We start from the raw sequence: 12,213 nt of genomic DNA on the forward strand, positions 1-12,213 counted from the left end.
CTTCCCCCTGATATTAGATTAGCTCCATCCCTTTTCACCTTCTGGAAGTCCCTCAGGATTGGGTTATGTCCCCAGGCCTGGGGCTCCCAGGCAACTGGAGACATGCGTAGACGGCTCCGTTGCTGAGATGGCTATTCTTATTCCCTCTTTGCCTAGGGTTTGTATATTTTGTTTTTACGTTATTTATCTTTTAATATTCTTATATTTTTATACTGATTGTTTTGTATGTTGTTTTATTGGATTGTTGTACGCCACCCAGAGTCACTTTTTGAGAGATGGGCGGCCATAGAAATCTGATGAAAGAAAGAAAGAAAGAAAGAAAGAAAGAAAGAAAGAAAGAAAGAAAGAAAGAAAGAAAGAAAGAAAGAAAGAAAGAAAACAGCTTTCAGCTTGAAGGCAAAACTTTCAGGAAGATGCAAACTCCATCAATTACCATCTCAATCAGCCAGAAACATCCACCCCAAATGCCCACAAGGCACCTAGTTCTGAGCAATTCCCAAATGTTTTTCATTTCAGTACCTGTGGTCAGGTGACACCTTTTATTAAGATAAACCAAAAAGACAAATCATGAATGTTTTCATATCCTTCAGAACTCTTCATGAGACAAGGTTCTGGGGAACCCCAAAATGGGAACCATCTTTTGTACCGTTCTGTACCCCTACAGGTAGTCCTTACTTAACAACCATTTGTTCAGTGACAATTCAGACTTATGACAGTGCTGAAAAAACTGACTTAACGACCAGCCCTCATGCTTACGACCACTGCAGCACCCCCACAGTCACATGATCACAATTTGGGTGCTTGGCAACTGGTTTGCATTTTATGCCTGTCGCAGCGTTCTGTGGCCACACGACTGCCATTTTTGACCCTCTGGCCGGCTTCTGGCAAGCAAAATCAATGGGGAACCCCGTGATACATTTAACGACCACATGGTCTGCTTAACGCCTGCAGGGATTTTCCTAACGGCTGCCACAAAAAAAGGTCATAAAATTGGGCTGGATTCTCTTAATGACCGCTTCTCTTAGCAACTGAAATTCCGGTCCTAATTGTGGTCATTAAGTGAGGACTACCTGTAGTCCTAATAAAGTATTATTCAACTATGGATTTTATTATTTTTTTAAATGGACCAACAGCCTATGACTGCCTTTTGTGCCCTCCATTTCATAACCAGAAAGCAAGTAACCCTTTACGGAGGTATTACTTCTGAGCCCTTGCTCTGCTCTACGGTGACGTTAAGGCATGGCTTTGATTTGTCTTTTCACCTGAGAGCTCTGAACAGGGAAGTAGGTGAGGACAAGGAGCCCAGCCTTCCGGCCTGGTGCGCGTTCTCTCCCGCTTGCTGCAACGACGTGTGGAACCGGCGGACGTTCTGCATGTGCTCTTGGTAACGGGATCCAGCCCTGCTAAGGAAGAGACCCCGTCAGCCAGGGCTGGAGCAGCACCACGCCCTTTCTACTTTCCCTCCAGGAAGCACACAAAAAAGCAGGACCTGGCGACAAGGGTTCCTAGCTTGATCGCCTCCGACAGATTACTGCAGATTGCTCTCTGTGGAGCCGCCCTTCACTCAGAAGCCATGCCTAACATGAAATTTTTCAGCCAGTTTTGTCAAGTGTGCATTTTAAGTGACCCTGAAACTGGGCTTCAGTTTGTACCAGGGTTTCTCAACCAGGGTTGCGTGGCACCCTCGGGTTCCGCAAGAGGTCGCTGGGGGTTCCCTGGGAGATCACAATTTATTTAAAACATTATTTCAAATTCGGGCAACTTCACATGAAAGAGGTAAGTTTCATCCTTTATTTTCAGTTTAAGAACACTGTTAATGCATAGCTACAGGCCCACCCATGAAACGAATAGAATCATTTTGTAACTTCTGGCCTATCTTTGAGCCTGAATGGGCAGGGGTTCCCCGAGGCCTGAAAAATATTTCAAGGGTTCCTCCGGGGCCAAAAGGTTGAGAAAGGCTGGTTTGAACAATGCAAAGAGCTGGTGTGTCTCCCCCACTTCCCCCCACTATAAAGCTCTAGATGACGGCTGAGATTGCCTTTGACCAAGCTTTTGAGAAGTAGCAGAGGCTGTCCGGTGCCCTGAACAAATGGCCCACTGGTTTCACTGGCTCCGGTTAGCTGGGGCTGTTAATTCTAAATGGGCAAAGCTATTGGAAAACCTTACAATACATGTGGACATACTGCACCTTTTTGCAGTTTCATGTTTATTATTACAATACACGTGGACACCCTGTACTGTTTTGCAGTTTCGTGTTCATTAAATGTTTATTAAATTATCACGGATAAATAACTGAACGAAGAAGTTTACCTGAACAAACTCTATAGAACTGAAAACAGGCAATACGTAGAAGTATTAGACACAACTAGGTACAGTATCTACAAAATATGTCCAAATGTTCCATTAAGCAATGGTAAAGAATATAAAAGAGAGGAGGCACAATTTGAAATTTTAGGGTGTCAAACTTGGGGAAATGCAACAGACACACAATGGAAGATATCCTTGCCAGTAAATGCCTGGGACAAAATAAGCAAAACACTATGCAATGATTTTGCAGCCCTGAAACCATTTTATCTGTTTGGAAAGACCACCTACCTCTCATTTCGCCTTACCTCTCATGCCTGAAAGCTTCTGGGCTCTTCAATGGAGAATCTGGAAGTTTCAGAGTGCCTCTTGTGGGGAAGGATGAGAAGGCAGGATACATGCCCCTTGCCTGGAAAGCAAAAGGCCTTAAGGTGAGCATCTGCAATGCATTTGAGAGAAGGCCCCAATCCACAGGTGGGCAATCGGTTTATTAGGACCAGGCAAAAGGTTGCAGGAAGTGTGCAAGTTTCTTTAAAGTTGTTGAGCTTTCCAGTAATCTGAATAGCAGGAAAAGGAGAGGGAAAAAGAAATACCAACTTCCCCAAAGGACGCCAGGTATTGTGGCCATGAAGTCTGCAGTGCTAAATCCACCTCAAGAGAGAAAGAACAGATTGTGTAAGCCAGCTACTAACAAAAAGCCAGATTGGCGTAGTGGCTAGAAAGCGAGGGACTGTGCGTTTGAGTCCCACGTGAGGCATGAGACCAGGTGAGGGACCTTGGGCCAGTCGCTCTCTCTTAGCCCTAGGAAGACGGCAAGGGTAAACCACTTCCAAAAATGTTGCCCAAGAAAACTGCAGGGACATTTGGCATTCTGGGACAATAAAGAAATGGCAAGGCGTTTCCTGAGCTGGAACAATGTGCGGCTCTCCAAAGTCCCACATTTTGGAGCCCAAGGGGAGATTTCATCAGGCTTCCTTCTCAGAAAAAAGAAAATCAGCGAGAATTTTTTCATGGAGTACAGACAAAAGGGTGCAATGTACTTCAAAGGCTAACCAGTTACGGCAGAAACCGTATTCAAACGAAATGTATTTGCTGCCTATATGTGATTTTTGTTTTGACTGTGGATATTCAGTTTGTCGTGCTGAACTGCACAGGTTGGCTTGTGCACAGGCTGGCTTCAGAAAGTCAGCCTAGCCCTTGGTTTTTATCTAACAAAATATACGCTTCGTTATAAATTTAGCCTAAACGGGTTTCAGGATAAGGCAAGTCCAAAGGAAGATACAGAAATCATTTAAATAATGTCAGTATCAGTATCAACAGTGAAGAATAGTAAATACCACCAGATTGACAAGAGATACTTAAAAAAAACCCAGTAATAGTTCTGGGAGGAAGACAGATTGAGCCTAGATCTGAACCATGAGCAGCAGGAGGGGGGCGTGTGTGCTGGGCGCAAAAGTCCAGTGTTCAGCAAGGGGCATGTCTTCAAAGGGAAAGGAAGGCAGAGCAGCTGGAAAAGTGGTCTGAGTCCTGGGGGAGATGGCTCAGCCAGCAGGGCGAAAGCACAAAGGTGGGGTGTGGTAGGTAGACAAGAGTAGGTGTGGGGGGGGAGGGGGGGAGAAAGAAAGAAAAAGAAAGAGAATGAGAATGAGAACCAAGGAGCTAAGTGAATGGCAGTGTCAGATAGTACAATATTTTGCCCCAAGTTACACCCTGACCGTTGTAGAAAACTGGAATAAGGAGTCTAGGCTTTTATATACAGTGCGAGCCCAAATGGCTGGGCAACTGTGCAGGCTGTGTTGCGGGCCCAGCAAGCAGGAACCTAAAAGAGAAACAACTGGGAATGGTACATACAGAGGATCCTGGTGCTCTTATCTGGCTGCTTCTTGCCTGCCTTTCTTCTTTCAAATGAGTTATGTTTTCAAGCGGGGAGACCGCCACCTTGATCTGTCCTCGGCACTGTCCGCTGAAGTCTGTGATGTTGTACCAGCCGCAGATGAACTGGAAGCCAGAGAGCAGGGGGGAGAGGTCCACGGATGCAAATCCTATCACTCGTTCAATGTCTGCAGGGAAAATGGCATGTAAAGGCACACACGTGGCATCTAAGCGGTGTCAGTTAAAATGTGCACCTCGTGGAACTGCAATAAGAAACCATGGTTTGTACCACCATTTCCAGCCATCAGCTCCTAAGAAAGCCAGATGGGTGAACCCGCCAAGGGAAAAGGAAATGGATCAAGTAGAAAGTGAAGAATGTCAGATTTGACTCTGAAGGCTCTAGTTTAACCACTTCTTAACCCGCCTTCTTCCAGATGGCTAAGACTACAGTTCCCATTATCAGTTACACGCAAAGCTTTAGGCACCCTGGTCAAACAGCATGTTCCAATCAATCCACAGTTCCCCAGATCTGACACAATCTCTTACCTGATGCCAAGTTAAACACATCTAGCTGCAAATTTGAATGCATGCTTATTATTAATTTACAGTTGCTTACAGATTCAAAATAAGAAAAGATTGAATATAATCTGTGCAAAAGTTTGGACAGCTTTTAAATCCATGTTTCTTAACACCTACTTTGGCAGAAATTACAGCTTCCAAACATTTCCTGAAGCAGGAGAGTCCTACTTGTTTTTTGCTCTGGAAATTTTCCCTACTCTTCCTTGCAGAACCATTCTAACTTATAAATATTCTTTGTTCTCCTTGCCTACACTGCATGGTTGAGACCTCCCCACAGATTTTCGATAATATTCAAGTGTGAGGGCTGTGAAAGCCACTCCAAAACTTATTTTGCTTTTCTATAAGTATTTCATGACTGACTTTGGAGGTATGTTTTGGATCACTGACTTGCTAGAATATCCAACCTCTTTAGGCTTCAATTTCTTAATGTCCGTAGGACATCTGCTTCTAGAATATGTTGCTATTTAGTGGAATTCATTCTTCCTCCCACCCATGCAATACTTCTTCCTCTGCCACCGGGGGCCACATAATCTGAAAACATAGAGCCACCCATGTGCTTTTGGATGACAAGGTATTATTTTCTTCAAATGCTCCACCCTATTTTTCTCCAAATGTACCTTGTGGGGTTGTGGCTGAACCATTCCGTTTTTGTTTCTTGAGTCCAGAGCACTTAGTTCCACAAGAGTTCAGGCTTATCTTGTATACTTTTGGCAATGACTTTTGTGATGAGTTCAGAGAAAAGGCTTCCTTCTGCCAACTCTCTCATTCAAAGAACTGTTGTATAAGCAGCACCATATTGCAACAGGGACAATATTCCAGTCTCTGCTAAACTTTTCAAAGGTCATTTGAAAATCTGACCAGTTTTCAGTCAGAGATATTTCCAGATCTTGCCTTGACTTTTTAGCCACATTTCTTGCAGGTGAAACTGTTTATTTATAAACAATTTATTCATAAATAAGACCTATATAGAAAAGATTGCCAATCTACAGTTAGAGGTTGCTTGTTCTGTAGGAATCATGATTAGAGAAAGAGGTACCTGCTTTATGCCATACTTTAAAGACCAGAGTTTTATGTGCATCCAGCAGAAGTTCCTTGGAGAGTCTGCAAAGAATAAAAGAGAAGCCAGAAATTATCTTTAAACAAGAGCTGGAGAAAATATCACAAACTTTCCAGCATGTTATATGGAAAGTTGTTCGGTGTACAGAAGCTTCCTCCAATCTGGTTCTCTCCAATTATGTTGAACAGCAACTTCTAACATCCCTCCAGGCACCAGAGCAGTCTATCATATCTGAAGAGCTCAGGTTGAAGAATGACCACAGACACCTGGAGTTCAGTTATAACCCCGAGTGAAACCAGACCTAAGTAAATGAGTTGGATGCTTATTTCCCCCTTCCTTCCTTCTTCTTCTCTATTCCTCTTTCTCCTTGCACTACCACACCTGAGCCAAGTCTGCGACTGTAAGCAGCTTGGGACAGAGAACTGTCTGTTACCATGACAGGGATGGATGGTGCTGTGGAAGTAATAATTATACTAAGACACAAAGTAGATTTGCAACCAAGGTCTCTGGCTTAGGGGCATGCAAAACATTTCAAGACCAGTCAGAAGACACCATTCCAAGGTCTGTGTATTTCAACCATGGAACATGGGCACACCTCTCCTGAAAAGGAGGACATCTATTTAGGATCCTTATTGTTCTTTTCAAACTGATAATCAATATTCCTGGTTGTTGGGTATATTCAATCAGAGTTGTATCTGGAGTGTTTCCAGCACCCAGAGATGAAAGGAGGAATGTTCAGAATTGGAAAAGAATGAAGTAACCCTGGGTGGTCTAGGATGCTGGCTGCTGTGGGCAGAACATAGCAGCAATGCCCTTGTTTCCGGGACAATCTACAGGTCATGGTTTTTGCTGCTTTCCAGCACTGCCTCAAAACATAAGCAATTTATCTTGCAATTATCAGCATTTTAAGTATGCTGGCAGCTCAAATTTCAATGATCTCACGGTTTAATACCATGGTTCTGCACATTACGAGAAATGCAAAAACGTACCCCCATGTTTTTATTTAAACACTGTTTTTACATTTTATTTGTATCAAAGAGCACAAAGAAGAATGCAGGATGTCACCCAGAGCCACTGAAACGTGGCAAAGACCTGAAACTTAAAAGCGTACTCTATTACCATACAAGTTTGACACCTGTGCAAGATTAGGAGCTTTGAAAAATAAAAATAAGTAGCTTTAAAGGCTACACAAAGCTTGATAATAGAAACTGGAAAAATAGGATGAAGATGAGGTACTTCCCATTCTTTTCCCACCCAAATTTTTCCTGCTATGATTCTAGCATCTATGCCAGAGGACCAAGGTGGTCACTTGAGGAGACCTTTTCAGAGGACATCTTACATACCTCATCTGCTGCTGAAAATCCCAAACAGGGGAGTCCGTATTTTCCACTGTTTCTGTGGTAATAGGATTATTGGCGTCAGTGGCCACAAAAGATACACAGCTGCTGGGTGAAGTTACTCCCCGTTCAGCGAGAGGACTCCCTGAAACCAATTAACTCAGAATCAGTTTGCAATTATTACATTTGAAGGCAATTTCACAACAAAGAAACAAAAGCCCTTTCACAGCAGGCTGACCGGAAGAGCTGCAAAACTGCTTTAAGGCGAAAGAGGACTGGGAATGGTTTTGTGATTTTCTTGCAAGTGGCCTATACTAAAGAACCTGAAAGGACTTGCCACGTTCCGAGTTAAAATGTCTTTGGATAAGAAAAGTTACCATTCAGGCTGAATTCTGCCCCAATGCTAACTTCAACCTTACGAGGTGCGGAATGCAAACTGCCTCTGCGCTTACCGGGTCCTGCCTGCGTCTTTTCCTCTTCCTCCTTCTGATGTGATGCCTGCCACGTCTGGGGGAAAAACAGCCACCCTCTTTGTTTCTGCCACTGCATCTCATTGCAGATTCTCCCCCACTGTTACCAGGTGCAACAGAGGAGTAAAACCCCTGGAAATAAAACAAACTTCTCCCCAGGACACCAATTCTGTTTTTAGGCGCTGGATGGCCCTCTGACTCCTCCATCTCTCTTGCCCCAGTGGCTATCCTTTTCTGGCACCTGCCCACTGCACTTTTAACGACAGGTAGCCCTCGACATATGACCACAACTGGGACCAGAACTTCTGTCACTAAGCGATGTGGTCATTAAGTGGGCCGCACCCGATTTTATGACCTTTTTTGTCACAGTTGTTAAGTGAATCACCACGTCATTAAGCAAATCACAGTTGTTAAGCGAATCTGGCTTCCTCCATTGACTTTGCTTGTTGGAAGCCCCATGGGAAGGTCACAAATGGCGATCATTTGACCCCAGGTTGCCTCAACTGTCATAGATACAGTACATGCCGGTCGCCAAACGCCTGAATTTTGATCACGTGACTGCAGGGACACTGCAATGGTCGTAAGTGCAAGGACCAGTTGCAAGTCACTTTTTCCAGCACCACTGTAACTTCGGTCACTAAATGAATGGTGGTAAGTCAAGGACTACCTATAATGCATTTTTGTCATCCTTGTCCAAGAAAGTTATTATACAAAAATAAGCAAATGTACCCACTTGTGGTTTTGACTGCATAATCTTGGCCGCTTGGAAAAAAACCCTATAGCTATGGCCTTGAATAATATACAGTGCAGCATGTTTGCCCCAAATAAGGGGCCCATGGCAACACAGACCTCTTTGGGGCAGGTGGGGCATCAAAAAAGTCAAAATGGTGGCCGCAACAGCAGAACTGAACCTGCCATCTTAACTTCTCTTTCTTTCAAAAATAGGAAACTTTATTACAAACATACAGTCACTATACATTCTTCAGGCTGATAATAAAGAATAAAGAGTATAGATACCGAAAAGTGAGAAACGGGAAGTAAAAAAGTAAAGTAAAACATTAAAAAAAATCATAGGAACTTTTGAAAGCTGATTTTTCCTTTCTGTTCCATCGTCCCTGCCACTAATCACTACTTAAGTATTTATACTTTTCTTGAAATATTGGGGATTGTTGCTTATATTTATTTAGATCGTTTTATATAATGCTCTTTAATTGATTTCTCTTTTTCTTAAAAACCGTATTCCAAATCTCTAAACCTGCCTTGTTCTGTGATATATCGTATATGAAGGAGCATTCTTGCTTAAATTTAGTTAAATTTCTGCTATGACTATATACAGTCTTTTCTTTTCTGGTCCCCCGTGGATACCCAACCATCTGATCCAAGTCGAGCTGCGAGTTCTAAATGTTTGGTCTTGTTTAACACTTTGAGAAACATTTTTTTAAAAACTGAATTTGCTGAAGCACTTAGTAGCTCTTCCTGAAAAATAGAAAAATCTGTAGGAAGAATTTGTGAGCGGTGCAAGAAAAAAGGGCAGTGATACTTTGAGCTGGGGCGGAAGTTCTGGAAATAATTTTCTGACTGTTCTTTAACCTGCTTTCAAGCTACTCCAGGGGTGAAGCCGGTGTTTGTCAAAAGCACTTACTGTGAAAATATGGGAAGAAGCCTAATTGGTTAACTGGTTTAATCTAGTTTAGCTGACATTCAGCACAAAGTTGGTGTGCATCAGGATGGAACAGTAAGGACACCTTTTGGGAAATGGCCTCTATGCACTTTGGAGTGCAGAACACAAGGGCAGGAAAACATTCTGGGTGGGAGGCAATTCTGGGAACAAAGTCACCAGAATCAAGAGCAGAACAAAGGGTTATGTGATGGCTGCCCACTTCTACTTCCAGATTGCACTGTAAACTCTTGAATTTTGCATTCTTTTACTGTTTTATCATGATCATAGCCTACAGAAAATGGGTTTCATTCTCTGCTACAATTCACACACTGCTCTGTTGAAGAAGCTCCAGTTATATGGAAGCAGTTAAATATAATCACAGATTCTTAGTTGAAATAGAGTGAGAATATGCATTCCTATTCAAAATCAGGACTTCCCGCTTTCGAAAGAAGGGAGAACAACACGGCAATTCAGTTAGAACTGCAAAATGTTAAAATACACGAAACAGACTTGGGACTGTCTTAGAATGAGTAATGGTCTGAGCTACAGGTAGTCCTCATTTAATGACGGTAGCTTTGCGTGGCAGCACGGCTGAGATGGGTAGCCTCGTGTGGTGTGGCTGGGCTTGCCGCCCTGCAAAGCAGGGTGCAGGGCTTCCAAAAGGGCAGAGATGGGGGGAGATGGGTGGGTGGGTGGGGGGAGTTGAAGCACTCCTGCAGTTGTAAGTGTGGGCAGGCTGCCAAGCACCTGAATTTTGATCACATGACCACGGGGGCGCTGCCACATAATTTTGAGTATGTGTTGTAAGTCTGTTTTTTCAGTGCCGTCGTAATTTCAAACAGTTGAACAAATGGTCGTTAAGTGAAGACTACCTGTATTTCCGTTGAACAGAGCAGGTTGTTCTACGGAAGGAGCATAAACACCAATACAATCACAACTATGGCAGACAATACCAGAATTCATCCATTTCTCACAAAGGCTGATCTGAAGAAACTAAATATGCAGCTGTTCATGCTGAGATGCAGTCGGCAGACTCTTTTGTAGGCAAATATTCTGGACTCATGGGAACATTTAATCTGAATGTATTTAAAATACAGAGAATTTTTTCTTGTCTATTGGGAAATCTTTTGGGAATTTGCAGACCTGCCTATTTTTCAAAGAAGGCAATAACTTAAGCCACTTGCCTTTGGATCACTCTACAAAATGGATCACGCATGAAGCTTTAATGCCGCAAGTAATTATTTTGAAATTAAGATAATTTAACTTCTAGCAAAGCATGGTTACAGAGGTATAAGTAGCTTCTTGCTCTGAGAATGTGTGTGACTTTGCAAATGAGAATAACAACTACATTTTGCTCTTTAAACAAGCAACTCAAGAGGCAGCCAGAAAAAAAATTCCCAGAATTTTTACAAAAAGGACTCTTAATTTTCCCCAGTTCTTTTTCTTGTTTTTAGAGAGCTATTGTTTTAAATCTTATCTAATGTATTAGAGCTTTATTTATTTATTTATTTATTTAATTTTTACCCCGCCTTTATTTTTTTTATAAATAACTCAAGGCGGCGAACATACCTAACACTCCTTCCTCCTCCTATTTTCCCCACAACAACCCTGTGAGGTGGGTTGGGCTGAGAGAGAGGACTGGCCCAAGGGCACCCAGCCGGCTTTCGTGCCCAAGGCGGGACTAGAACTCTCCTACCACGCCTGATTGGCTCTTGGCCTGAGAGAGAGGGACTGGCCCAAGGGCACCCAGCCGGCTTTCGTGCCCAAGGCGGGACTAGAACTCTCCTACCACGCCTGATTGGCTCTTCGGCTGAGACAAAGGAACTGGCCTGAGGTCACCCAGCTGGCTTTCATGCCTAAGGTGGGACTAGAACTCTCAGTCGCCTGGTTTCTAGCCCAGCACCTTAACCACTAGACCAAACTGGCTCTTTCCTGATATTTCTAAAAATTCATTATTGCAGGCCATTCAAATAATGAATTCAAAGGCCACAGAGTAAAGAAAAAAGAGAATTAGGTTAGGGTTAGCATTATATCCTGGTCGGAGGACCGCAGAGTTCACCTACTGCTGTAAATCCAGAGGTCTCCTACCTTTTAAGCTTAAGTGCATGGCTCTTTCCACAACAATGCTAACAGCAAATGTCTTCTCAAGATCATTCGCAGAAGATTCCTCCCTGAGGGTCTCTGCAATGGGAGGAATTGGTTCCAAGGGGACTTCCAAGACTTGCTCTGTTGCCTTCTTTTCTTCTTCTTCATCACCGCTGCTGCTGCCGTTGCTGCTGTCCCTGCCATCTTCAGTGTTCCCAGGTCCGCCACATGGACCAGCAGGAGTCACTGCAATGTGAATGCGCAGCGCAGCTCCCCCCAGGTTGGCAGCATTTCGTCGGAACAAGGGAAAGATACCTGTGACAATGGGAGCAGCGAGGCTCAGTTGAAATCCAGATCCAGCCCCTCTGAGAAAAAACTGATTGGTTTTCTAAGGGTAAAAAGCAGGCTTGCTTTGCCATTGTTTTGGCAATGGCTTACGGAGCTGTAGGATCTATCTAAAATTGGACCAGATTGTGCATTTATTTCTCTCTTCTCTCCTGGGAGTCAGACAGACCTGATCCTGATCCTTTGCACTAAAACTGACAGGGACTGGATCTGGGATTCATGCAGAACAGAGGTGGAGAATCTCTGGCCTGAATGAGAACCCCACCACCCCGTCACCTCCGAATTCTGAAACCTCCCCCATCCTGGTTTTCGCAAGGTTAAGAGGCAAAGGCCTGTTAAGCTGTTTAGCTTGGGAAAAATGGTGACTGAGAAGGGACATGACTGATGAGTAGGAAATTGTGTATGGCAGGTAGTGCCGAAGACTCCATGTTATCTCCTGATTGGGGCCAGGATGCCTCCAAACACCAGCAGCAGAGAACTATGTCAGGTGAGGAACAGGTCTCC

The 12,213-nt window shown here is 43.6% G+C and overlaps 1 protein-coding gene across 1 annotated transcript in view; it reads right to left on the reverse strand.

Moving 5' to 3' along the window:
- C2CD3 (C2 domain containing 3 centriole elongation regulator) overlaps positions 1-12,213 on the reverse strand; it is a 66,355-nt gene that overhangs the window by 17,666 nt on the left and 36,476 nt on the right. The window contains exons 24-29 of the mRNA XM_063305998.1: positions 11,368-11,679; positions 7,156-7,294; positions 5,792-5,856; positions 4,156-4,364; positions 2,613-2,713; positions 1,263-1,403 (exon numbers count right to left, since the gene is read on the reverse strand). Of these exons, the coding sequence (XP_063162068.1) occupies positions 1,263-1,403; positions 2,613-2,713; positions 4,156-4,364; positions 5,792-5,856; positions 7,156-7,294; positions 11,368-11,679 (967 nt within the window). The remainder of the gene's footprint in view (positions 1-1,262; positions 1,404-2,612; positions 2,714-4,155; positions 4,365-5,791; positions 5,857-7,155; positions 7,295-11,367; positions 11,680-12,213) is intronic.

This window comes from Candoia aspera, chromosome 5 (genome assembly GCF_035149785.1).
Source record: "Candoia aspera isolate rCanAsp1 chromosome 5, rCanAsp1.hap2, whole genome shotgun sequence".
Lineage (NCBI taxonomy): Eukaryota > Metazoa > Chordata > Lepidosauria > Squamata > Boidae > Candoia > Candoia aspera.